The sequence below is a fragment of the Coenobita brevimanus genome, chromosome 93 (genome assembly GCF_032717465.1).
Source record: "Coenobita brevimanus isolate Jiangsu-jjx chromosome 93, ASM3271746v2, whole genome shotgun sequence".
Lineage (NCBI taxonomy): Eukaryota > Metazoa > Arthropoda > Malacostraca > Decapoda > Coenobitidae > Coenobita > Coenobita brevimanus.
In genome coordinates, this window is record NC_137046.1 from 58,853,604 (window position 1) to 58,880,521 (window position 26,918).

Here is a 26,918-nt window from a genome sequence, read left to right on the forward strand (position 1 = left end):
CATCTATCTCAGCAGGCACACCCCACTCACCAACTATTCCATCCACCTTCACATTACCAACTTTACCATTCATATCACCGATCAAAAACACTCTCTCATTCCTTCCAAACTTTTCCATGCACACTTCCACATTTGTCCAGAACTCTTCTCTCACTCTTCTAGCACGATCTTGCGTTGGCGCATACACACACACACAATCGCCCACATTTGTATTCCAACTTTCAACTTTACCCACACAATCCTTGACCCAACTGATCCATACTGTCTTATGCTCTTCTTCCATCTTTTACTCACAACTATACACACTCCTTCCTTTGCCCTCTCATTCTCATCTACTCCTGCACATATACCCCATCCATACTCCCATTCTCTCACACTTTCTCCTCTCCATTTTGTTTCAGTTATTCCACATACATCCACTTTCGCATCCTCAAGCACCTGGACAATCTCTCTCTCTTTCACCTCATCATTCGCTCCTCTTACATTCCATGTACACATTACCAAGTCCTTTGTCCGGTCCTGGGTCGTCAACGTTTGGTCAGTCCTTGTCCGAGGCTTCTTGTTTGTTTTTTTTAGTTAGTTGTTTTCCGGGGAGGGGCACTAACCCTCCGCCAACCCTTTTAGTCGCCTTTTACGACAAGCAGGGATACTGGGGGAGTATTCTTGAAAACCCCCCTACTATCTGCTCCCCCCAAAAAAAAATTTTCTTTGTTATTAAATTAACCAAACCTAACCTTACCTGTCCTAACATAATCAAACTTAACCCCTAACCTAAGACACATTTGCAAAGGAAATGTCATAGAGAAGACTCTCCCCAATTTGTGATGTTTATGTCATAGAAATGGATGGAACACCCGTCAGGCTTGACTGTAAAAAAAAAAAAAAAAAAAAAAAAAAAAAAAAAAAAAAGCTAAATTATTTTCGACGTCAGCCAGAGACAGACTGTGAAATGGATGACGAAGTGGATGATGTTATGTCAACTGTTTCTGCTATGGACTTTGATGGATTAGATGCTGAGGCAATCCTGAATGATGATGGTGGTAGCGGTAGTGGAAGTGAGTGACCATGTGACGTTTAGAACCCTCCTCAGCCATCATATGGCCTTTGAGACCAATTATTTTCAACCATTTATTTTGGGTGAACAAATTAACACCATTTTGTTTCATTTTCATTTTAAATAAGCATGTAAAACATGCATGTAACGTTAAATAAGTAATAGATATACATATTTTAATTTTACATGCTTATTTTGCAGGTGAAAATTTACAAGTACTGTATGGACAAAAGAGGTGCCTAGGACTGGTGAGCCCAAAACCAATTATAATATTTCTCATAAGTTACATTATTTTTAAGATGCGCACTCTGTTTGATGAGCACTTTTAAGGTACCAATTATGCACATCTTAGAGGTATGACTGTATGTATGTATGTACTCCATCTAAAAAGTTTGGTTCTTTTTGGACAGACCTAATAATGTACAGTATTTGTTTCATTGTCTACTTGGGAATTTCATTTTAGTTTGTGCCTCACAATCTTACTCAGCTGAAGGGCACTCCTAAAAGTGCAAGTACAGTATTGTATATTAAATCAGAATGATGGAGGGATGTATAATAATTCTCAAACACCCACCTGTTCACAAACATGCAAACTGCTTTTAAAATGTAAATGTGTTGTACAAGTTTATTGTCTAGTTTCCAGCACAGAAAATGCATTAATACCCATGTGCTACTGTTACACCAGGTACGTCATCAAGCCAACCTAACAAAAAGCTAATTCACAAGCATCTGAGGTCAGAAGCATTTATAAGACTTCTAAACTCTATATACTTGTTATTCTTCATGATATAAAAAGCCTGAAGAATTAACTATACTGTACCTTGCTCCCTCATGGTCTCTTCACCTGCTGTTCTTGGTGACTTCTCAATGTTTTCTGCTGAATCCTGCTGTTCCCTGGTTTCCCGTGCTCTCTCTAATGAGCCCTGGGGTTTCAAAATTCCAACTTTCCCACGTCTATTTGAAGACTTATCCTGTTGGGTTATTGTAGTCAGGTTATGTAAAACTAATGTATGACTATAATAATAAACAACTTGTTAATGTAAAGATCACACACACAGCACAATACTTTGTATGGCTTGAAACTATTAAGTTTTTACCACTTGGAATACAGTATCATAATAAATTGAACTCCAACAACAGCAGCACAGCTAACAATGCACTGAAGGACATCACTACCTTAGGTAATTCTGGCTACCACAAAGTGATTTCATGCAGATAAAGGAGAAGCCTGTCCAACAAAGGACTAAAGAACACATTTCATCCTTTACAGGACAGGATGTCATCATCACCATCATCATCATCATCATCATCATCATGCATATTTTGGTTTTCTGGGGATGCCATCTTCATTGTATTCTTGAGATCTCAAGATGAAAATAGCCTCTGATACAGCCTTACAAAAACTGTTTCAATTTGAAGAGCTTCTCCTAATGCAGAATATTATAATCTAGGAGCAGCAAGAATAAACTAAAAAGATTGACACTCACATTAAAGGGGCTAATACTGCAAGACAAACCTATGCAAATGATGTCATAGCAAAGAGTAAATTGTTATCATGAATTTAGTCTTTTCTTTTCTATCACACTATAAATACAGTACTATCACATCATAGCAACTAGTAAATCTGTTTGCATGATATGAAATCATAATGCTTGAGAATGTCTTGTTACTCAATGGAAGTCTTGACAAACATGATCATGGACCAGAATATGCTTTTGTTACAATTTGCTAAGCTATTAACAGTGGATTCTCTATATTCATGTTATGTAACACCTGTGTGTGCCACATTCAAAGAAACATCAGTGACTCATGGCTCACATCAGTGCACATGGCTCCCAGTTTTGTTTTTAAAGGCTCCAACATGCTTGCATGTGTTGGCCTTGGTCACTTAATGGCCGCTCTCCATGCTGCTCAATCTCTAGCATCCTCCCTACTCAGTCCCTTATCCCTGAGGTCACACTCAATGACCTCATCCCAGTCTTTTTTGGTCTACCTCTCGCAACCCTACCCCTAACGTTAACACCTATCACTTTCTGCACCCAACTGTCATTCCCCACCCTCTCCACATACCAAAACCACCTCAATCTAGCCCTCCTCATCACAACACCAATACAATCCAGTCCCATCCTACGTCTTACCTACTGAATTGTAAACCTAGTCCCCACAGGCTTCGCACTCAAGGACACACTGCACATCCACCTAATTAATGTCATTTCTGTATGTTTGAGCCTGCGAATATCCTCTTCCTTTACTGTCCATGTTTAATTACCATACAGCATTACACTCCTAACACATGCCACATACAAAGATCCTTTGCCACAGAGGGAGAGCCTTCTCAGTGTCAGGAGAGGCAACAGCTTCCTGAACTTTTTCCAACCACTCTTCATTCTAGCCACAGAGCTAGCACTAGCCCCACCTCCAGCACTTAACATGTCTCCCAGGTAAAACACACTATTCCACACCCTCAAAAGACTCACAAGGAAGATCAATCCTTTCACGTCTGGAAATCTCCACATGCTCTCCCCAACACACTACACACATGAAATTATCATTATCTCATAGTCTACTTCTAATACCACTACATTTATTATGCACCCACATATCACAAACACTGCACAAGTTGGAATAACTTCCTATGCCTTTGTGGCAAATCGCACATGGCCATTCTCCCTCTTCTTTGACAGTACTGCCACCAACCCTTGATACCATCACCTTTGTTTTATCTGCATTTCCTCTTAAGCTCTTGAGTTCCATACCATCTCTCCAGTTCCTAAATCCTTCCTCCACCTCCCTTTTATTCTCCGTAATCAACATCAAGTCATCGGCATACATCTCCCACAGTCACTCGGGAGGGTTTCAAGTACCATGATAAACGACAGGGGGCTCAAGACTGACCCCCAATGTACACCAACATTCACAGAAAACTCATCACTCAAAATCTCCATTCACTCTTACCCGGGTGGGAGCACCTACATATGCAGCCATAACCACCCTAACCAGCCACTCATCGATCCCAAGCTTTCTCACTCCCCACTTTACCACCTCCCTAGGGACTCTGTTAAAGACCTTCTCCAAGTCAACAAAAACAAAGTACAGATCAATTTTCTTTCCAATACTATTTTTCCTGACACTGCTGAACAATGATTATGACATCAGTGGTCTCTCTGCCTGGTATAAACCCAAACTGCATCTCAGCAATCTTCACACTCTCTAATCATACCTTCTAGAGCTCTCTCCATTACCTTCATTATCTGGTCCAAAAGCTTTATTTCTCTTTGATTTAGTCTTACCAGGGCATCACCCTTCCCCTTGTACACATTTACAATCACACTCTGCAGCCAATCATCTGGGACAACACACTCATTTATAATCGTATTTATCGAGTAACTAACCCCACTCCTATATGTCTCCTGAGGCCTTCAGCATTTTAGATGTCAACCCAGACACACCTACTGCCTACTTCACCTGCATCCTGCCTATTGCCCTGCTCACAGTAGCAGCATTAATCAAAGGCCAAGGGCCAAACACTGGATCTGCTGGCTCCAAACCTGCCCAGTTCCAGTCAAACTCTTCATTCAACAACCAGTTACAATGCTCTCTCCAAACATCTTTAATATCATCACTGTTCGCCACCATCTTTCCTTCATCATTCTTCACACACTGTGCACCTATGATATCCCTGTTTTCCCTCTTCATCTGATTTGCCATCTTAAATATTCTTCCTTTCCACACCATTTAAGTTTTCCAGTAAAAGTCTCTGGGACTCAGATTTTGCCCTGTAAACTTCTTTTCTAGCCCTACACTTGGCAGCCAAGTATTCCTCTTTATTAAAACCCTTTTTCCATTCCCAGAAAAGCCTTCTTTTCTCCTTAACTATAGAATCTACACTCTCATCCTATCACCAAGTTACTTTATGTCTTGGGGGACCTCTTGCCCATCCACATACTGACTCAGTAACTCTCAGGAGAATGTTCTTGACAACTCTGTGCTGTTCGTTAACACTTCTGTCAACAGCTCCCTGTTCAGCCACTACTCTACTCATTTCACTATAGAAGGCATCCTTCACTATCTGATTTATCAACTTCCATATTTTCCTCCTACGTGCATTGGTCCTCTTTTTCATCACTTGCTCTTTAAGCACTATGTCATATACCAATAACCTGTGTAGCTACATTCACTCCTTGCTCCCTATAACTTTAAATCCCTCACTAACCTCCTATCAGCATTCCTGACCAGGACATACTCTATCTGGTTGCTCTTTATCATGCATAAAAGACTAGAGAATAAGTGACTGGAACTAAGGGATCTCTATTACTGTTACATAACATGCATCTTTACCACTTTCACAGATGGGGTCTAGAACCATAAAGTGGCAACTTTGGAGAACCAACTTCTGTTACAGCAAGTAAGTACTGTAAAAAGATTCTAGTATTACCTCCACACTGGGCTGGAGAGAAAGCTGTTCTAATGCGCGCACCTCATCCACAGGAGGGCTGGAATGATGCATTGGCTCGAATGTAAGTCCACCTGGATCTTCGGCACTTCCTTCACGCACCTGCAGTAGATACAGTAATCCCTCTACTATCCGGACGCCCACTTTCCAGACATTGTGGGCCTGGACCTTTGGAACCACCCCTTCCCCAAAAAAAATCCCCCCCAAAAACTGAATGTTTTCCCACCTGTAATTTGAAATTATTGCACAGCGCCGAACAGCTGTTTACACCACAGCCCCTTCACCCCTTCCTTCATCCCCCCTCCCCCTCCCCTGTCAGGGTTGCCATTTGGTATTTTTCACTACCAAATGTGGGCCAATTTGGTAGTGAAAAATTCATTTGGTAATAAATCAGAATAATGCATTACCAAACGGATTTTTCACAGGTATGAGGATACACAGGATTGAGATGGTGGATTGTCTGCTCTGTCTGATTAATCTGCTAGCCTACATTGCGTGAAAATAATCAACATGCTGTTAATTATAAGGAGAGTGATTAATATTCCACTTGTATACATAATTAGTGAAGAATAAATGCTTGCTTTACGAATTTGGTAATGAAAAATTAAATCTGGTAATGAAAATTGAGGAGTTTGGTAATGTGGCCGAATTTCGATCTGGCAACCCTGCTCCTCCCTTACCACCAGTTACCGCCTAACTGTCATCATGAGTAGATGCTTATCGCAATGGATGCCACACGTGCTTGTTTTTGTGAATAAACAGTGAATAAACTGCAATGCCTCGCAACTAGACCACACGGGAATCTACAGTGTTGTGAAGTGTTAAGAAATTAGAATTTAAAGTGCCAAGGATTAACTGTGGAGTGCAAACTGGCAACTGAAACTGGTGGTTGAAACTGGCGTGGTGCAATTAAGAGCAGAATGTGCAGTGTTAAACAATTATAACTCACAGTGCAAAGAATTACTGTAAATGCAGCACAACACTTGATTACTGTACGTGATTCAAGAGCATTTTCACCACCGCCAAAGCCTTAGAGAAGGCGGCCACAGACAAGCTGTAAGTACCCTGTACACTGCTGTTTTCCATAACCACTTCTAATTCCTCATCCTCTGGTTCCTTTTCATTTATTTTATGCTTTATGTCCATTATTGGTGTGAATAAGTACAAGTCCAAGCCTTCTCACAAACTTTCTCCACTATCTGTCTTACTGCAAATTCATCACTCACTAAGACTTCTGATATCTCTCTTACATTCTGTATAACAATTCTTCCATGTACCTTCCCTACCACATTCAATAAACTTATTCCACGATAATTCTTGCACTCACTTCGCTCACATTTATTTCTGTACAGGGGTATAATAGCAGCTGTTTTCCACTCCGCTGGCACATTTTCACACATCCATTCGTTCTTACATATCTCCAACAAGCATTTCATTCTGCTCTCTCCACTAGGCTTAATCATCTCTGCATACACCTCATCAACCCCAGCTGCTTTCCCATTTTTCACTGATTCACAGCATTCTTCACTGTGCTGGTGTCACGTTTCCTGGCACTGCATTCATTCTCTGCACACCCCCAAAACCAATCATGTTTACAGCTGCCCTGCTCTCTCTATTCCCATTCATTAGGCTTTCAAAATATTCTTTCCATCTGGTCCTTACTTAAGCCTCATGGGCTAATAATCTACCACTTACATCCTTCACACTTTCACATTTCCTTTTGCTGTCACTTCTACATTTCCACACCTCTTTCTAGAATAACTTCCTGTTTTCAGAGTCTACCACTTACATTCTTCACACTTTCACATTTCCTTCTGCTGCCACTTTTACCTTTCTGCACCTCTTTCCAGAATAACTTCCTATTTTCAGAGTAATTTGCATGCATTTTTCTTCCCAGATCATCAGTTACTTCCTTCTCTTTACTCTTCACTAGTCCTTTTACGTGCTTCTTGCTCTCAATATATTCAGTTCTTATTTCAATTGAACCCCTGTCCTGTAACCACTCTAGTTACTTCTTTTCCTCCACTGCTCTCTTAACCTCTTCATCCCACCATGCTGTTCCTTTCTTCTTTGTTGTTACTCTTGCCACATCACGCACACTTTAGCATTCCTAACCAAGCAATCCCTATATGCATTCCACAGGCTGTCCAGATCCATTTCATTCCCATTCACTGATTCTAACCCCTCCCCTACGTTGGTCCTGTTTTCATCTGCCATTTCTTTGATCCTCAGTTTCTCGACTTTCTGTCTTCCTCCTTGACTGCTCCTCTCTCTCCTGGTCCACCTCACTCCTCTCATCTTGCATACCACAATCATATGATCTGACAGACCTCCACAGATATATATATATATATATATATATATATATATATATATATTATAGACATACATATATATACATATATATATATATATATATATATATATATATATATATATATACATCCATCCTCTATGGATTTGTAAACAAAGATACAGTATGAATTCTGGTCTCTGGCTGTGACTATTCCATCACTCAACACCTGATTTACAACTACATTCATACGTCAAGTAACACAGGAGTGAGAAAAAGACACTCAAACCCCTATTATTCAAATCTCAAATCAAAGAGCCATGTACTCCTGCTTTCCTTACCAGAAATGAAAATTTGGACTGACCAATATGACAATGTTGATGGATAATGTATTTGCATTTCACAGTTACCCAGTATCCTTATAAAAGAAGGATGCATATCACAGTACCATGCACACATATGTACAAATCATGTACAAAATGTTAATTTGGAAAAAATTCTTGAATAAAATGGAGGTGTTGGGATGAAGGGTGTACCAATGAAATTTATGGGCGTTATGATGTGGAAGAAAGTGCTTTTAAGGGTAAAATGATGTGAAAGTGAGATCAAGAGTAGCGTTGGTAGGGGAAGAGTTTATATGGTCTAAAAGATGAGCATAAGGCAGTTTACTGGTGAAGCACAAGGAAGAGAAGGATGGGTACGTGAGAAAGTGAGAGAGGTGTGTTAAGATAAGGTTGCCTGGAGGCATTTCGGTCACAGATATCCTCTGTTTGGTGGTTTTCAGGAGAGAACACAAAGTAGATGATGATAATGATGATGATGATACTCAAATTTACTAATGATAGTCAGGTAATCTTAACAACATACTGGTCATAAAATTCAATAGTAGAAAATTGGGAATGAAAAATTACGTGATTATGAATGATTAAATACTTGTAACTTAAAATAATTCAAGTTTAGTAATCATCCTGCTACTTCCACACAATGTAGAACTTCCCTCACTTTACATTTTTTGTGTCATTAATCAAAAGACAAAAACAGCTTTCTGGTACAGTCAACCTTCCTCCTGTGCTACATAAGGTACTGTACGGTCATCCTCAGCAGCCATGTCATTACTCCTACATCTCTCTCCATGGACTTTGAAAATCAGTGGGATGAATTGGCAGTGTCAACAGTATCAGTTTCTGCAGACAAACTAAAATGGTTTTCAAAGTCCATGGAGAAAGAAGAACAGGAGAGGCAACCTGACTTGTGTGAATGATTGCACATGGAGAGATAATGTACTGCACATGGAAAGAGGAGGAGGAGGAGATGAAACACGACTTGCATGGATGACTGTACTGGACAAGACTGCTTACAAAGCATATGCATTTGTTGGAATAAGGGGCTACCACCTCCTTATGCCTCTAAAAGAAATTTAATAAATAATTCAGCGAACAAATACACACACAAAAATGGAAACATAATCATCGTCCTGCTCCCACCATTTGTTTCTTGTGTGACACAGGCAATATTCATTCTTTCTTCAACCCATGGAATGATACCATATACTGTATGCCTGCATTTGTAAAATTAGGGTCATGAAAATATAATACAGATTAGCAATGTTTTCTCATGCACAGAATGGATTAACTAGTTGGTTGCTAAACATATTTCATGGATGGCCATATTCTGCTAGGTAGCTAGATGTTGTAGGTCTCGAGACCGGTCTTGGTCTCGATCTTGATCTTGGTCTCGCTTGACGTGGTCGTGGTCTTGGTCTTGATCTTGATCTCGAAGTTTCTGGTCTCGGAGTTTTGGCTCAAGACCAGGTCGAGACCAGCATTACAAAGTGCATCGTGGCGTGGGCAAGGTCGGAATTTATGATCATACGTGGAAAAAAATCATGGCTGATTCGATTCGCGGCGCGCCATACAGCGTTGTACTGTCTATAGATACTGCCTGGCTAGTGCTATGGTGATGATGCATGAGCTGAGCCCTGTGAATGCCGATAGAGCACGTGCTAGTTGAGAGAGCATGCATGACGTAGCCATTCTCGCAGTGATAATCTCTGTTTGCATGCACGCATGTTTGCAGCTCTGTTCACCTCTGTGTACTTCATATACATGTATGGTGTATGCAGTCCCTGCATCCTTCGTACACATACACCACAGGTTTAGCTAGTTCGCTCGGAAAACGTAACCACAAAAATTTCTATTTTCCTATGTTTGTTTCTTCATGCCAATGAAACAATGAAAGCAGAAATATTTTACCTAGATGTTCAGTTGTTCACACATATTAAATTTTGTAAGTATATTTCCTCCCTTACAGGGGCGTAGCCAGGATTTTGGAGCAATGGGGGCCAAGTCAGACATCTGTGGCTTCCAACCTTTCGAGTTATGACCCTTCAGAGCTTCCAAATGGCTATCACGGAGGCCTGCAGTGGCTTATGTGACCTTTTTCAGAAGAAATCAGAATATTTTCTAGCGTTTCACGCCCACCCTCGTATTTCATACAACTTATTCACCTATAAGCGGGGGCCATGGCCATGTGGTCCAGTGGTGTTTCTCGCCCCACTAAAGTTGGGGGGCCACCTGGGGGCCGATAAATCATCTGTGGTAGCAAGAAGGGCAGTGAGCAGACTCGAATGAGGGCCCCTTTCAAGGGGGAAAATTAGTGAAAACTGTTCTCTTAAAAAAATAATGGGTACAACCATAAGAAGTATTTGGAGCACTTATCGAAGTAAAATATACATTTTATATTTACAAAAATTGTTTCCCACCTCTGTATCCTGAAATCCCTTCGGTCTCTTGTGTAATTATCCTGAAAAATAAGTAGTCCCCCTCGACTGTTCAAGAGAAACGCAAGATGAATATGTTGTGTACGGAACGTTTGGGAACGGGTAAAGCTCGGAAAGAAGTGTGAAAATTAGTCTTCCGAAAACCAGCTTTAGCACGACGAAGATACAGCTATCCATGAGTACAATGGCACTGACAAAGTATGCAACACCATACATTATACCTTCAAAACTGTACTTTCAAAAGTTTAAAAACTTAAAAAACTTTCAAAAGCCGTAACATCGGTGTGCAGGGCCGTAGAGAGCTATGACCGCACCCTGGGATGCCTGGAAAACATTTGACACGGGCCAGAAAAAGAAGCAAAATTGTCACAGTCCTGGTGTGGGCCCTGGTCCCTCCATACTCTTGAGTTTTGGCCCTGGGAATTATCCCCATTGTCCTCTTCTCCCTTTCATTCTTCTTAGTAAATGTCTTACCAAAAACTCCTCGACCTCATTCAACTCATGTGCGATAATCAACTTAAATTCGTTTAAAAGGTGTTGAGTATCGCATCAATACACAATCTGCAACTGGGTGATTGGGGTACTAGTGCACTCACTCTGGGGCCCAGACACTCGTGAAAACTGACCAGCAGTGCAGCACCTGCAGGCTGCAGCTACTTTCCATTCATTCAGTAGACACATAAATTCTTGGTCTTGGTCTTGGTCTTGGAGGGTCTGGTCTTGGTCTCGAAGGATCTGGTCTTGGTCTTGAGGTGCCTGGTCTTGACTACAACACTGGTAGCTAGTGTGGGAAGCATGTTTTGTATGATGAGGCTGGTGTGTGCTTGTGTCTTGTATCACAGTACTGTGAAGTGCTCAAATGGAAAAATTACATTTAAGTAAAATTACTTTTGATTGTGAGGATGCAACAATTTTGGTTCTACTTGAACCTTAACCACTAAAAGCCTAATCGCATCAATTGATGCGATTTGAGTTTTATGTCAAAATGCCTGATCGCATCAATTGAGTGGAGCCTGTAAAAAAAACTGTGGAGCGCTTCCTCCGCCCTGATTATGATGTACATGGTGTCAGGCCAATGAGATCTCACCCCTGAGGTGGCGCGAGGGGGGATCGAACCAACCCGGGCGGTGGGGAGGCACCCCCCCTCTCTGGGCTGTCTCCGTGCCACGCTCTACTCCACTCCCTCACTCCCTCCTTGTCCCCCATCACTCTCCCACCCCTCCATGCACCTGCATCTCTCCTCCCACCACCACCTGTGTCCCTTCCCATCCACTCTTGCCCCTCCTACCACCCTGCTAGCCTTGTGTCCCCCCTGAACCCCATCGCATCCCTCCCACCATGTCCCTCACTACCCTTCTAACCCCCTACAGACCCCCGAGAGGTGCAAGGTTGTTGCTGAAATCGTAATGATAACTGTGAGTGTAATGTGATAATTGTAATGATAAGAGTGATAAATGTGTAGTGATAAGTGTGATAAATAAGAACAGTCTCTACCTATCTATTGCCAGACGCCTCAATCCCGTTCGGGGTGACCACAAACAAATCGCCTCCATGTCGCCCTGTCCCCCGCCATTCCACTGCCCTGCTCCCAACTCACACCCCCCTCTCTCATATACCTCTCCACCCCATCCCTCCATCTCATCCTCGGCCTCTCCCTCCCTCTTTCCCCCTCCACCTCACTCACATACACTCTCTTCGTCAGTCTTTCACCCTCCATCCTCTCCACATGGCCAAACCACCGCAGTGTATTCCTCCTGACGCTTCCTATCACATCCACATCCACACCACAATGGTCCTTTATATCCTGATTTGTCAGCCTGTCTCTCCATGTGTCTCCACAGACTCCTCTTAAATAACTCACTTCCACTGCTCTCACTCTTGACTTGTGTCCTTCCAGCAATGTCCAAGCTTCACTTCCATACGTTAGAGTTGGTATCACAATACTGTCATGCAGTAACTTTTTCACTTTCATGCTCACTTCCCTGTTTCTTATCACTGCTTTCAAGGAACCAGCAACCTTTCTTCCCTGCTGTACCCTTTCAAGCACTTCACGCTCCAAACCTCCATCCTTACTCATCACACTACCCAAGTACTTAAACGTACTCACATTTTCCAATTCCTCACCATCCAACCTCGCTGTACATTCACTGACTTCACCTCTCTCAAAGACCATCACTGTACTCTTCCCTACATTCACCTTTAGATTCTGTTTCTTACACACTCTCCCAAACTCATCCACTAAGCCTTGCAGCTCCCCTTCCTCTTCACTCAACAACACAGTATCATCTGCAAACAACAGTACAGGGAGTTTCCAAACACTACTCTCTCTCACCAGGGCCACTCCAACATCCACTACCCTACCTTGTACCACTTTTATTACCCCATCCATGTACAGATTGAACAACCATGGAGACATGACATATCCCTGTTTCAACCCAACCTTCAAAGAGAAAAATTCAGTCAGTTCACCATACACATGCACTGCAGCCTTGGCACCATCATACATACTCTTCACAGCATTCAACATCTTCCCATCTACTCCATACATTCTTAATACTTTCCACAATCCTTGTCTATCGACCCTGTCATACGCTCTCTTCAAATCCATGAAAGCCGCATACAACTTCTTTCCCTTCTCTAGAAACTTTTCCACTAAAGATCTAAGAATGAATATCTAATCTACACAACCTCTTCCCTTCCTAAAGCCTTCCTGTTCTTCTCCAACTTATTCCTCTGTTTTTTCCCTAACTCTGTCAATAAGCATCCTACCATACACTTTTCCTTTTATACTAAGAAGACAAATGCCCCTATGATTACCACACTCTTATTTTTCCCCTTCTCCTTTGTACAGGGGAAATAGAAATCGGAAACAAATTATTGCTTTCTTTTTTTTTTTCCCTTTCATATGCATGCACTTATAGCATTACTCAACTATATTTTGATGTCCTTGATGGTTATAAACATTTATGTGTGTCTGTGTTAGTTATTGAATGACTATGAGACCTTGCAGGGCTACTCCCCACACCTGTTTTATCTCCCCACACCTACATACACTCTTGTTTTCATGGTTGGTATGACAAATCCCATTGAAATGGAGGTTTCCACAAGAGAATTTGGTTGTTGCCAAAATTTTTCTCCCCAAGTACCACCAAGGTCTTGTAGGCCTACTCTCCACACTTGTTATCATCCCACACCTACATACACACACGTTTTCACGATTGATGTTACAGAAAACACTGAAGTGCTTTCTTTTCATGTGAAAAGCTGCTTATTTCCAACTCCTGTACCTATAGGCCTATTCTCCACAGCCTACTTTATCTCCCCACAGCCTAGTAATCTCCCCACACCTATATGCACCTGTTTTCATGATTGGTGTGACAAAACACTTTGAAATGACTTGTTAAAAAAAAAAAAAAAAAAAAAAAAAAAAAGGTAGTTATCACAATTTGCAAGGTTTCGATTGTTTTTGAGGGGTAACTATTATAAACCATTTTTAACTTTGATGCGCGATTGTGCAGTAACCATTAAGCATACAGAGGTTCAGACTGCATTGCCGGGTGTGTAAATTCTTCGTCTTTAGCCAGAACACAATCATTTTGCCCTTGGTGAAAGTCGCCAATACACTCCCGAATTGCAGTTGTGGGAGGTATCCTGCCTGAAATAATTGCGGTCTTTAGGGGTTAATAGAGGCTTCAATCAGGTCAAAACTGTTTTTTTCTCACAAGACACAAAATTCTAATAGCAGATATGGATCCAATTTGACCTGAAACTGCTGTACCCTCACAATGAATACAATTTCAAGAAGTGGGTATACTTTTTTCAGTTAGGTTTTTGAGGATTCTATATCAAGCTGAATGGCCTGGTCAAACACTTAAATTTACTTACAATATACCATCTCCAAAATTTCATACTCACAGCAATTATGACAGTTTATTTTTAATAACCATAATTATTTTACCTCTATTAGCTACATGCTGTGTTCATAACATTCATAGAATTTGGCAACACAATTGGTGGCTGACTTTATAGTGTGATACTTCATTAACAGCACACTGAGGGAGGTTAAAGGCTGACAAGAGCTAACTGACATAATTCAGTCCACTTGGTGCAACATGACTGAACAGCAATGGGGTGGAGAGATGTAAAGATGTCTTTGGGTACAGGAAGGCAAATCCTTTGGCTGACGAGAGGGAAAGGTGGTAGGTTCACCGAATCATGAGGACTGTCCCCTGCTACTGCAGGTATTTCCTACATGCTCCAGAGATATCTAAATATAATTATTTTTAAGACATTATGGATTCTTTGCTGATTTATTAAAACATAAATAAAATCCAAAGATGACAGCTGCATGTGATAAACCTTTCATTTGCTAAACACTATCAAATTTAATAACAAACAGACTGTATGACTAGTAAATGTACAAACTGCCACCTTCTTTGCTTTGTTAGGAACTATGTCATGTGTCTGCCAAGGAAGCATTCAGAAATGCAGCTGACTGTACTATGTATCCTCCTCTAGGTACGAGAGTTTTCACCTACAGTCTACTGTGACTTCTTCTATACTGTGCCTCCTTTTGCTATGAAGTGTAAACCCGACATACCTTGATGACAGAATTTCCATCAATAACTTGTTCAGTGAACCACTTGGCAACATCTGTCAGTCTTGAAGCACGAATACAATTGTACTCTTCAGGACTTGGCTTACAGAGGCCTTCACGGTACCTGCAAAGTACAGGAGTGATTTGGCTAACTTTACTCCAGACAATCCTTATAGAGAAGAGAATGCTTCACCATAATAAAATATTAAGAGACAAAAACATCATCATTATCATCAGCATCATCATCCAGACATCCTTTCCCACCCTAGGGCTGGGTGAGGAGTAGCAATGTCCAGATAGCCCAAATTTGCCCAGTTCAATGGGCCACGCTTTCATTCGTTCACCATTCAAGCCCCCAGAATTCTGGCTCTAACGGATACATCATAAACATTCACCACGTCCTGTAGCTTCACATAAATGTATCCGATAGTGTCAATCCAGACGCTGCCATGTTAAAATGGGGTGCCAAAGCCCTGATCATGCGCTTCTCCTCACAATATTCATCCAGCCAGCTCGATCTTGCCAGTCCCCCAGCCTCACCAACTTGAAAACCTCTCTTCCTCACACACTCATCCACCATATCCCTCCACCTTCTCTTTGGCCTACCTTGCCTCCTCCCTCCTTCAAATTTGCTCAGATATACCTTTATCACCACTAATGTTATCCATTCTCTCGACATGATCATACCATCTCAGTACACTCTCTTCGACTCTGGCGTCCAAAGACTTTCTCACTCCACATCTTTCACGAATCAAATTATTTTTTACCCTATCCACTCTCTGTACTCCACATACATTATACATTCCTCAACAGTCCTATCTCCACTGCTCTCTCTCTTGACTTTTCATTTTCATGCCACACCACAGTATCACATTCATATGTTAAAGCTGGCACTAACACTTCTTCGTGTAAGCCACGTGCAGCTGCAACACTCAAGCCTCTGTTTCTTATCAAGGCCTTCATTGCATCAGCTACTTTCCTTCCTTGTGTCACTCTACTTTCCACTTCTTTTGCACATTTTCCTCTCTTTTCTATCACTGTACCGAGGTATTTGAACTCTCTCACCAATTCCAGTCCCTCTCCATTCGCTGCTCCATCACACTGAGAGTCACCTTCTCTCTCAATAACCATCATTTTACTTTTTTCTACAATTACTCTCAAGGCACGACGCTCACAGACATCAGCAAAACTCTGTACTAGTTTACCAAGTTCTTGTCTGGTATTTGCAAGTAGTACTGCATCATCAGCATACAACAAATTTGAGATATTTCATTCATCACCATTCATTACCAATGCCATCCCTCTCTCCATTACTCATGTTTTTACTTCTCTCATCACCCCATCCATATATATATTGAACAACCATGGGGACATCACACAACCTTGTCGCATGCCCACACCAATCGTGAACCATTCTCTTAGATGCCCATTAACCCTTACACATGCTTCACTGCCATCATAAAAGCTCTTGATGCTAGCAGCTTACCATCTACAACATACATGAACAAAACCTTCCACAATCCTTCTCTGTGTACTATGTCGTATGCTTTTTCCAGATCCATGAATGCCACAAACACCTTATAGTCCTTCTCACAAGCCTTCTCCACTATCTGTCTCACTGCAAATATTTGATCCACACATCCTGTGCCATTCCTAAAGCCACCCTGTTCATTACTCACTAGGACTTCTGGTATCTCTCTTACTTTCTCCATAATAATTCTTCCATATATACCTTCCCTACCCCACACTCAATAAACTTACGCCATGATAATTCATGCACTCACTTCGCTCACCTTTATTTTTCTACAGGGGTACAATCACAGCCTTTTTCTACTCTGCTGGCACAGTTTCACTCATCCATGCCTCCTTATAAATCTCCAACAAGCACTTCATTCAACTCTCTCAACTACACTTAATCATCAAACAAGAACAATACCATACTATATACTACTACAAAATACTCAAAGGACAGTTTTTAATTCATCTATTATCTAATCCTTTATTCCTTGTAATCAAGAGCATGAAGGTCTGAGCCTATGCTACTCGGCCCGCATAATAAACCACCTGAATCCACAAGACATTCTTTATAGTTTATTCCTGCTGCAGATGACTTTATTCAACTTATGAAAGGCCTTTCATACTGAAGGGATTTATCAATGTTATATCTAATCCCTTCAATCAAAATTCTATCCTAAACAGAATGAACTTATCATGAGATGGCAAGAATAAAATTAAAATGATAATCCCTGGGCTTAACAACTTACAGTTAGGGATGAGCTGCTTGTCCTTACGTGACAATACTGCATGTGAGCACTATACTGCACCTAAACTATCCCTTAAACCTTTACAAGCTGCATTCAATTGGAGTGCCTTAACCCACTAAACCCACCAGGCTTCTATTTGTTGATGATATGGTTACCATACAACTTAGTAAATGGCTTCCTGGGTTAAAAGAACCCTTATGATTTGTCACTCTGTGTGTCATCCAAAGATGACCATCATCATCCAACCCTCCTTTCCTGCCTCGAGGTTGGAGTGAGATAGGGTCCGGAGAGCCAGGTATTTGCAGACTCACTCATAGCCTGAGCTTTTGGATACTGCTTCCTGCTTTATTTGATGTTACTGTATGTTCTCTAGTGATTATACTGTATATGAATACTACCAATCTAGCTGATGGGGAAAAGGCTTGTAATGTTGCCTGGAAGCACCCAGCACAAGTGGTTAGTTCCTGCAGTTCAATGTGTTCATGTTCAGAAGAACCTGGAACCACAACAAGAACAACAGCATCATCTCTTGCTTACCATACCTTCATGGACATACAGGCCTAGCATACTGCAGTAAACAACTGTTCTAAAACTAACTTGAATTTATTCAGCATTTTTTGGAGGGGTTCAAAACCCTGCAGATCCCAGTCTTCAGCTAATGGCACTTCAGAATCTGCAAGAGAAATTATAATGTCATTAAATTCAACATGTTCTATACTTAGCCTATATGAAGTTTATATAAATATTTGAAAATATGATTATCATTATGATATACCACCAACAGAGAACTTATTTAGTGTTCTTACATTTGTCAGCATTAAAAGAACCCAGATGCTGCTGCAGGTTGTTAACTAATGTACAAAGTCCAGGCCAGATCTGCTGTTTCTTCTTCATGGCATCAGATGTCAACATGCTATTCTCACACCGCACCCACTCAAACAGTAGCCGAACTGTTTAAAAGCAGAATATTAAAGTCAGATTTCACCATATGTGATATAAGAATATCTATATCAAGGTGGATATTTACAAAAAAAAATTTTGCCAATGATGGGAGTCTTGTGAATGGAAAGAATTATGGCAATGTTTAAACCACATGTATTAAAATCATTTATCACCCATCAAATGATGTGGTATTGGAAATGACCTTGCTTGTGGACAACCCAGCAATGAGACTGTGATATTTGGTGAAAATCATGACATGATTAAGTCACAGAATGTGGTGTTGCTGGATGGAAGAGGTGGAATAACTCTAAGCCAATCCATTCAATCTCATTAGGTTGTCAGAAATTCAGTGAAAATTATCACATTTTCTTGAGGGGATGCAGGTGATGACCATTTCCACCATGATCATGAATGGATGGTTAGTGTGTCAGATACCGTAGTAGTGAATCAACAACTGCCAAATGAAAAGGAGGGTGAGGTGAGAGTGTGTGCAGGTGCGGGTTGTGCGCAGGTGCATGCAAATGTTTGTGTGTGAATGGGGGGAGGGAGGGGAGAGGCATTCAGTACATCATGTAATGAATTATATCTGGTATAATAAGCAATGAATTACATTTGGTATATTATGCAATGAATTGCATTCAGTAGATCACATAATGAATTTAACCACATAACTCACTGGCTGGAAGTCCTGGATACGTGATGAGCTGATCTGGGTCTCTGATAGTATGGACGGGCAAAAGCAAGGCCGCCAGCATCCCTACAGTCACCTCTTCCACCACCTCCAAGCACCCCTCACAACTGTACAAATCATAAACAACTACATGCGATAGGTAGTAAGGTTTTGCATGATGATTTAAACCTATGATATTATCTGCAATACTATTCTAAAGTTTATTGAAAACTACTTATACTTATGGGGGAAAAAAAAAAAAAGACATCATTATTTTGTAGGTGGATTAAACTTACTCCTTTGGTTCCTTTGGTTTCTCTAGCTTCTCTTCATCCTTCTTGCTGCCAACTTCTTCACCTGTTTTGATCTTCACTTCTCCAGAAAAATAGCTTAATGCAAACAAGTTCACCACAACCATCTGGAAAATATTGAAATTATTTAGTACTATCATACGCTTTAGGGGCAAAATTCAATATCAATACATCAATATTACAAATAATAAAAACTGATGCCCTACAGAAGCAGATACCTGTAGCCTAAAGTACGATTACAAACATGCATGCTTCAACTGTGCAATTTTCCTATAACGCAATGAGCTGATGGTCAGGTCAATAAAAACTGGCATAACATGAATGGAACCTATAAGAGGTCTGTCCAAAAAGAAAAACTTTTCTAAAAACAAACTTATTATTTTACTTACAACTTAATCAGACTTGCCTCCTTCAAAATACTCCCCTCCACTGTTCATAAAACATTACCAATTTTTTTTTCCAGTTCTGGAATGTGTCCTGTAACACATTTTCTGGGATGGTGCTTAGTTCCCGTAGCAAATTTACTTCAATCTCTTCTATCGTATGAAATCAGCAACCTTTCAGGGTGGATTTCAACTTTGGAAGCAAAAAAAAGTCAGCTGGGCCCAAATCTGTAGTAGGGTGGCTGGTGGATGAGAGCTGTCTCATGCTTCACCAAAGACTCGCAGATACGGAGTGACACATGGGTTGGTGCATTGCTATGGTGCAGCATCCAGGTTTTGTTCGTAGAAGTCTCAGGCCTCTTTCTTCGCACTGCCCCCTTCAAACGCTTCAGGACATCCAAGTAAAACTCTTCACTGACTGTCTGACCACACAGAAACAAACTCATAATGAATGAAGGCCTTCCAATAAAAACAGACCATCAACATCACGTTCATATTTGGGAGACTCTGAACTGTTTTTTATGGCAGCAGTGATGACATTCCAATCCACTTTGATGATTTCCTTTTAGTTTCAACACTGTAGCTGTACACCCACATATCATCACCTGTTATGACATTTTTCATAAAGTTATTATCAGTAATCGAACAATCAAACAGCTCCTGATTGACTGTGACACAATTCTTTTTTTTGCTCATCTGTCATCAGATGTGGCACAAATTTTGTGACAACACGATGCACTTTCAGTTTTTTATTAAAATTGTGTGGCACAAACTTTTACAGATGCCTACTTCTTCAGAAACACAATGGACTATCAGGTGATGATTTTCACGGATCACAGCACGCACTTTCTCAATATGATCATCGTCTGTTGACGTGGAAGGCCATCCAGATCTGGGATGTTTTCTGTGGATGTTCTAACCTATTTGAACCACTAGCATACAGCTCAAACAATTCTCCCCATAAGCCAGTTGAAACATTTGAAGTCTCCATAAAAGTTTTCTTCCAATCTGAAACAGAATTTCAGGCAAACACATTGCTCAAGATACTTCATTGTTCACAACTTGCAACAAATTGCCAAGTGCACTAAACACACATCCACTCAAGTGCGTGTTCCTTGATTACTAAGTGATGTGCCATGATGCAGCTAGTGTTAGACTAAAGCTCAAAGTTGCCGCTGCACAGCACTCCAATCGCGACCACACTATACTGGCTCATTGTTGCTCTGTTTAAAATGATTGGCTTCTTTTTGGACAGACCTCACATAATATGAAACACAGGCCCAAAACTCTAGTCTGGCATTTTCTATTCTGCAAAGAACGAACTTTGACAACACGAGTGCATAAAGGACCACAGAACACCTTCTCCCTCACACTAAGCCTGTCTGCCAGCACAGTTCATTGTAGGTGCAACAAATGTACTTATAATGTGATGTTAAGCTTCCTTATGAATGCCTAATGCTTTTATAGCCAATCTGGAGAAGGTTAGGGGAAGCTTAGGAGGGTCATTTGGCATGATGACAGAGAAAGTTGGAGCAAAAGTAATTTTTCAGTTACAGTATGTGCTTTTACTAATACTGTATAACAAATTTTTTTAACATGATGTAATGGTGATACCAAAATGCCACTTTAGAGGTAGTCATATTGTAGCTGTTAATGAAAGGAAGAGTTATGGGAGAAAAAAAAAAAAAAAACTTTCACCTTAAATGATCATAATCCTGACCTCTTCCCACATAGGGTCAGAGTAAGGTTGGATCTTGAAAATAACCAAAAAGAAACATAAAGAGGGAAAACTATCGATATTATGCCCTGAGGAATGGACCAAACACTCATTCATTCAACACTTGAACCCTGCAGAATCCAGACTCTGACTTTTTTTTTCTTCCCGCTGTAAGAGCATTTCACATTATGGGCTAGACTGCGTCAACCTGATGAAAATCAAGTTACACCTTAAATGTGACTAAGTCAACTGGTGAAGAAAAACTAGTAACTCTGGCCAAATGGTTAAAGGTTGCATCCCTTTCTTAACTTGGTAAGTCTTCAAAATGGTCTACACTATGGATGTTCATGAAGTAAGTTCACTCAGGAAGGTAAAACCTGTAATATGGGGCCAAGAAATTCCAAGGCTTGAGTGGGATATTAGTGCATGTGTGATAATTGCCCTGGGTATTTTGCTATGAGTTAATCATACTGTACTTTTCAATTTTCTGTTTTAAGCAACAGGTTTCTTCCCACACACTACAACAGAAATAGGGTTGGAAGAAAACCATGAATAACAATATGGATACTGTATACTAGTACACAGTATATAACGAATCCTTATTCAGCCTCCAAAATTGTGGCTTAAAGAAATCAATTACATAGCTCCATGTAGGGGAAAAAAAAAAAAAAAAAAATTAAAGTAGCTATCTCCAACTGACAGGGTACACAAAGTATAATATAATAGTAATACACTTGGTACATACCTGGATGAGACTGGTCCTTGTGAAGGCATTGGTTGCAACAAGAGTAGAGAGGGCAGAGGCGAGGGTGGGGAGTGCTTGTCGGGCAGTATTGGTATCAGCATGAAGATAAAGACGGGCATGGCACTGCAGGAATAAGCTGGTGTATTCATCACCAGTAACACGTGTTGATCCTCCCATATCATGTCCACTGAGTATGAAAAATTTGATGAGAACTGCTTGCATACTTATTTGCAGTTCCACAAGTTATATCAAAACATACACTGTAGCCTTCAAATTCTTATCAAAACATGGTTCCATGAATTCTTCTATGGTATCAAATGATGGTGTCATAGATTTTTTTTTTTTTTTTTTGCATAAGGTGCCACTAAACTGAACAGTTCACAGGCTATAATCTAAAGGAGATCACCACCAAATGTGAGCAATATGATACATTTACTTTACATGTACCCATCCTCAAATGGATGTACTGCATTATCACAAGCATCCACAATGCCAAAAAAAACAAAACTACTGAACATCTCATATCACTTGTCACTTAAAGATACACCCTACAAGTCAACTAAAACAGAGAATGAGAACAGATGTTTGATTTTGAGAAAAAGTTATCATTTTTCCATTTCTATTACACTATGTGACTGTATTTTTGATTTTCTAATAAACTTTAATGAATAAAGTCTTCATAGCACTTAATTAGTGTCAAATAGTTTCATGCTGTCCAATATTTTCACCTTAACATTTACTCTAGTTTGAGTGTAAAACATTTGGTAGCTGTTTGAGTAAAGGGAAATGTATATATAACCAATCCCAGGCATGACTCAAGTTAAGGGGGGCTTATAAACATGACCTATAATGAAATCATTCATTAATATTCCAATATAAGCTATTCTCACCTTCCAATATCATCACACAAATTATAATCAGTGGAATGGTAAATTACTGGTATCATAATCCTTTAAACTTCCATGTACTCTTTTTCAGAACTATTTCAATCGTCACTCCAGCTAAAAACGTGAGAGACTAAGTTCCCAAAGTACAGTCATAATATGTAAAACTATAACTTATATCTACTATGAATGTGTGCATGAAGGAGGTTAATTTCCAAGCACAATAATAAGACTGTACACTACCAAAAAAATTTCAAAGCAAAGTACCTGTACAACAGTACAGTATTCCAAATCTATGAAGATCTTGAGGACTGTAGTCCTCAGCAATCAGGTAAAAATAATTGGTAGGTCCCATTTATAAAGAAAACTCACCTGGAAGCCAATAACTTAGAAAGTGTTTGTGTGAGGTTGGCAGGGGCACCAGGAAAAGGACAAGGCACACACATTGCCCGGACGTAAAGTGCCACGGCCGCCAGGCGATTGCCTCTACCAGCCTCTAGAAGGGCTAATTGGTTGTAAGGATGACCACTTGTTGGAGCAACCAGCACAGCATGTCTGAAACATAATGACAATAAGATATACTCATACTGAAGAGAATTCTTGCACAGACTACACTGACACTGCTAATTATATTCCAAGTAGTATGATAATATTAGTTGGAAACAGGAATTTGTTATATTATGTGAGAGAGAGAGAGAGAGAGAAAGAGAGAGAAGTGCTGAAACAACAAAGGATTCAGATGAACCAACCTGTCAAAATTTCTGCAAGTGTGCAGTGTTGCCCTGATAAGGTACAGCAATGTATGTGAGTGATGAATCCAAATGACTATGTAAAAACAATCAAATGGTTTTTTGAATGCAGCACAAAGAAAACTACAGTGTGAAACTAAACCAACATATCAAATATATATTACAAACTATGTATAAAATTAAACTAAGCTGTCAGTATCCCTAGGCCGCACTACTAAAACAACGTAAGACACTAAACATTGAAATCAATAGCTCAGGGACTTACCATGAAGGACACCTATTATACAATACTCAAAAAGAGAAAAGTTATGTAAGGACAAAGTAGCCTGGAGGCAGCTCTGTCATGGCTATCCCTGTTGAGGGGTTCCCAGGACAGTGTAAGGTGCCTACATAATGATGACGTAAATCAAAATTTTCTAAAAATTTCAGAGCTTTAGCACTGATTTGTGCTACATGCTGCATCACTGGCTTTTCCATTATTCACTGGATCGTACTAAGAACTTTTGATTATTATGTTATGTTGCATAATTCCCCAAATTCAAAATGATTGGGATTGTGAGGCTTTTGGAAAACTGAAACTGTCTATCATTACCATCAGTTATACAGTACCCTCGCGTCCAACACGCGTTAGTCCAGCACGATTCGGGTCCAGGACGGAGAGCAATTAATTAGTATTATTTAATACGATTTAATTACTGCAACATGAGTGTGTTAGCATAACACGCACAGAGCTCCGAGAAGTGGGCGAAATCCGCAGAGTTCACTCTAGCACGATCACCCCCGGTCCAACACGGTCATACTGGACATTCCCATGATGATGATAGCCACTGAAAACTTCTGATCAAGTAGCCTTCCCCGCCCGCTATCGTGACGTGATCGTGATGCCGCCCAATTAAAAACGCTTCTGGTGTCACATGATGTTTTGTTAAAATTTCTCCCGCCACAGCGCCACTCAGTTGCATAATTGCATTGGAAGATGCTTTTTTCTTGCTGCATTTTCTGCCCTTGTTACTGCAATTTACCCTGCTCACGATGCCTAGGAAGCCTTCTGAGAACCCCAAGAAGCGTCGGCACCTCCCTCAGGCCACCAAGCTAGAAAGCATCGAGAGGAAGAAGAAAGGGGAGAGGAAAGTTGACATTGCCAAGGCCTATGACATGAATGAAGCCAACGTGAGGATCATAATAAAAAACTAAGACAAGATCCTGGCAGCCGAAGGCTATCACACGGCACTTCATACCAGGTTTGCCGAGGATATGATGGTAAATCGGAACGGTAACTTGGTAAAATTGCCGACGATACCACGGGCACTTTGAATTCACCTGGATGGATTCCTGCCGAGGATACGACGGGCAAAACAGTGTGACCAAAACCCAGGCGACTCGACAGAGAATGTATCGTACTACAGCATTGAACATTTAGCCTGACACTGAATACATATTAATATTTTAGAATAAATATCAATTGTTTTGAAACCCTTCTCATCGGCGTGCATACCAGTTTATAAACAAAGTTGCTTCTCCTTATTCTCTACCGAGTCAGCGACAGCGATCACTTTCCACAGTCACGAGACGGGGCTCTGGCAACAGTGTGAGAAGCATGCACTTTGCCGAGGATTACTGAGTGCTAGGACAGGCAGAAGCAGGAGCTTCCATGGCTGTGGATGAAGATAGTGATTCTGAGTGTGATTTTGAAGGATTTATGAGGGAGGTTGAGGAGGAGCAACAGCCATTACCCGCTAGTGACGCCAGCAGCCATCCTCCGGGGACCCAGTAGGACTACCTACAGCCTTGGATACCACCTTCCATTCCCAGCAAGCCCACCAACACTATCCTAAAAGGTTAGTTATCATTCATAGCACAGTACCATTTATTATAATTACAATAGTACCAATATATGTATAGGTATATGGTAGGTATTTAGGGTGACTTTTCCTAGGGTTGCTGACATAATTCATTTTTCCCCATAAGCTCTATTGTTAGTCCAACACGTTTTTGGTCCAACACATGACCCATGCATGACAATATTACCGTGCTGGACGCAAGGGTACTGTATTTATATAGACACCCGTCTACTTGGCACTCCCTTCGTTAAGCACTGTATCCATAATCAAATTTATTATTTCCCATTCATGATTTTGATAGATCTGATGTGAAATTTGGCAACAAACAAAGAGATTTTTAGTTCATGGTGCCAGAAATGCAAAAAAAAAATATATATATTTTTAAAAAATCTCTTGATTCATGTGAGTCCAGCATGAGCTAGGCTAGGTGACTGTAGACTACTGAGGCACTTTCAATATTACAGTTTGGAAACTAAATCAGGAGTTTTAGGTTGCAAATAATTATATTCTTTAAAGTAGTTTTTATATAAACTGACTCTTTCAAAATTCTTCTGGAAAACTGGTACAGTACTTTTAGAAATCTGGAATTCAGATTTTTGGGACTGCACTGCAGTATCCTAAGGCTCTTCAAAAAGGACTGAGAGGACCAAGCTACAGATTATCAATACCTAATGAACCACCAATCTGTAGGCTCACCTGTAGTATGTCTCTGCCTGCTTGGCCTGATGTCGGTAACGCGCCAGGTCTCCAAGATGAACCAGGCAGTACTGGCACAGGTACAAGGCATTCTTCTGGCTGCTGGTTTTGGAAGGGGCTAAGCTAGAACTGTTCAGATCCACTGCACCATATATGCTGTCTTTTCTGTAAATACAACCTGGCTACAGTAGCTCTTCCAAAAAAAACTGGGAGTGGAGAAAGATAAAAAGGCAAACTGAATAAAGTAGATCTGCCACAATATGGCATGGTGCTCAACATGCACTGTAAAATGAACAAAAAATATTGAAGGGAAAATAAATTAAGACCCTCAGCCATTTTAACCAACATCAGACTATTTTACTCAGCTTGGGAGGCTCTCCTAATAATGAAAATGTTAAAGAATGCAAGACATAACCCCTACAGTTACAAAACTCTCTCCTACGCTGAATCAAATTATCTGACGATAATATGAATAGGCTAAAATGTATAAAAACATCATATTAATGGAGATATAACTGACATGCACAAACATAACAGTAA

At 40.5% G+C, this 26,918-nt stretch overlaps 1 protein-coding gene across 2 annotated transcripts in view; it reads right to left on the reverse strand.

Moving 5' to 3' along the window:
• Positions 1–26,918, reverse strand: part of LOC145412352 (uncharacterized) — a 53,204-nt gene that overhangs the window by 18,875 nt on the left and 7,411 nt on the right. Inside the window, exons 5-14 of one of the 2 annotated variants that reach the window (XM_080282240.1) lie at positions 26,379–26,480; positions 23,465–23,647; positions 22,209–22,395; positions 19,349–19,470; positions 19,059–19,180; positions 18,247–18,390; positions 18,038–18,113; positions 15,180–15,300; positions 5,490–5,609; positions 1,875–2,025 (exon numbers count right to left, since the gene is read on the reverse strand). In XM_080282240.1, the coding sequence (XP_080138366.1) occupies positions 1,875–2,025; positions 5,490–5,609; positions 15,180–15,300; positions 18,038–18,113; positions 18,247–18,390; positions 19,059–19,180; positions 19,349–19,470; positions 22,209–22,395; positions 23,465–23,647; positions 26,379–26,480 (1,328 nt within the window). Of the gene's footprint in view, positions 1–1,874; positions 2,026–5,489; positions 5,610–15,179; positions 15,301–18,037; positions 18,114–18,246; positions 18,391–19,058; positions 19,181–19,348; positions 19,471–22,208; positions 22,396–23,464; positions 23,648–26,378; positions 26,544–26,918 lie in introns of both variants that reach the window. The other variant, XM_080282239.1, reaches the window with a different exon arrangement.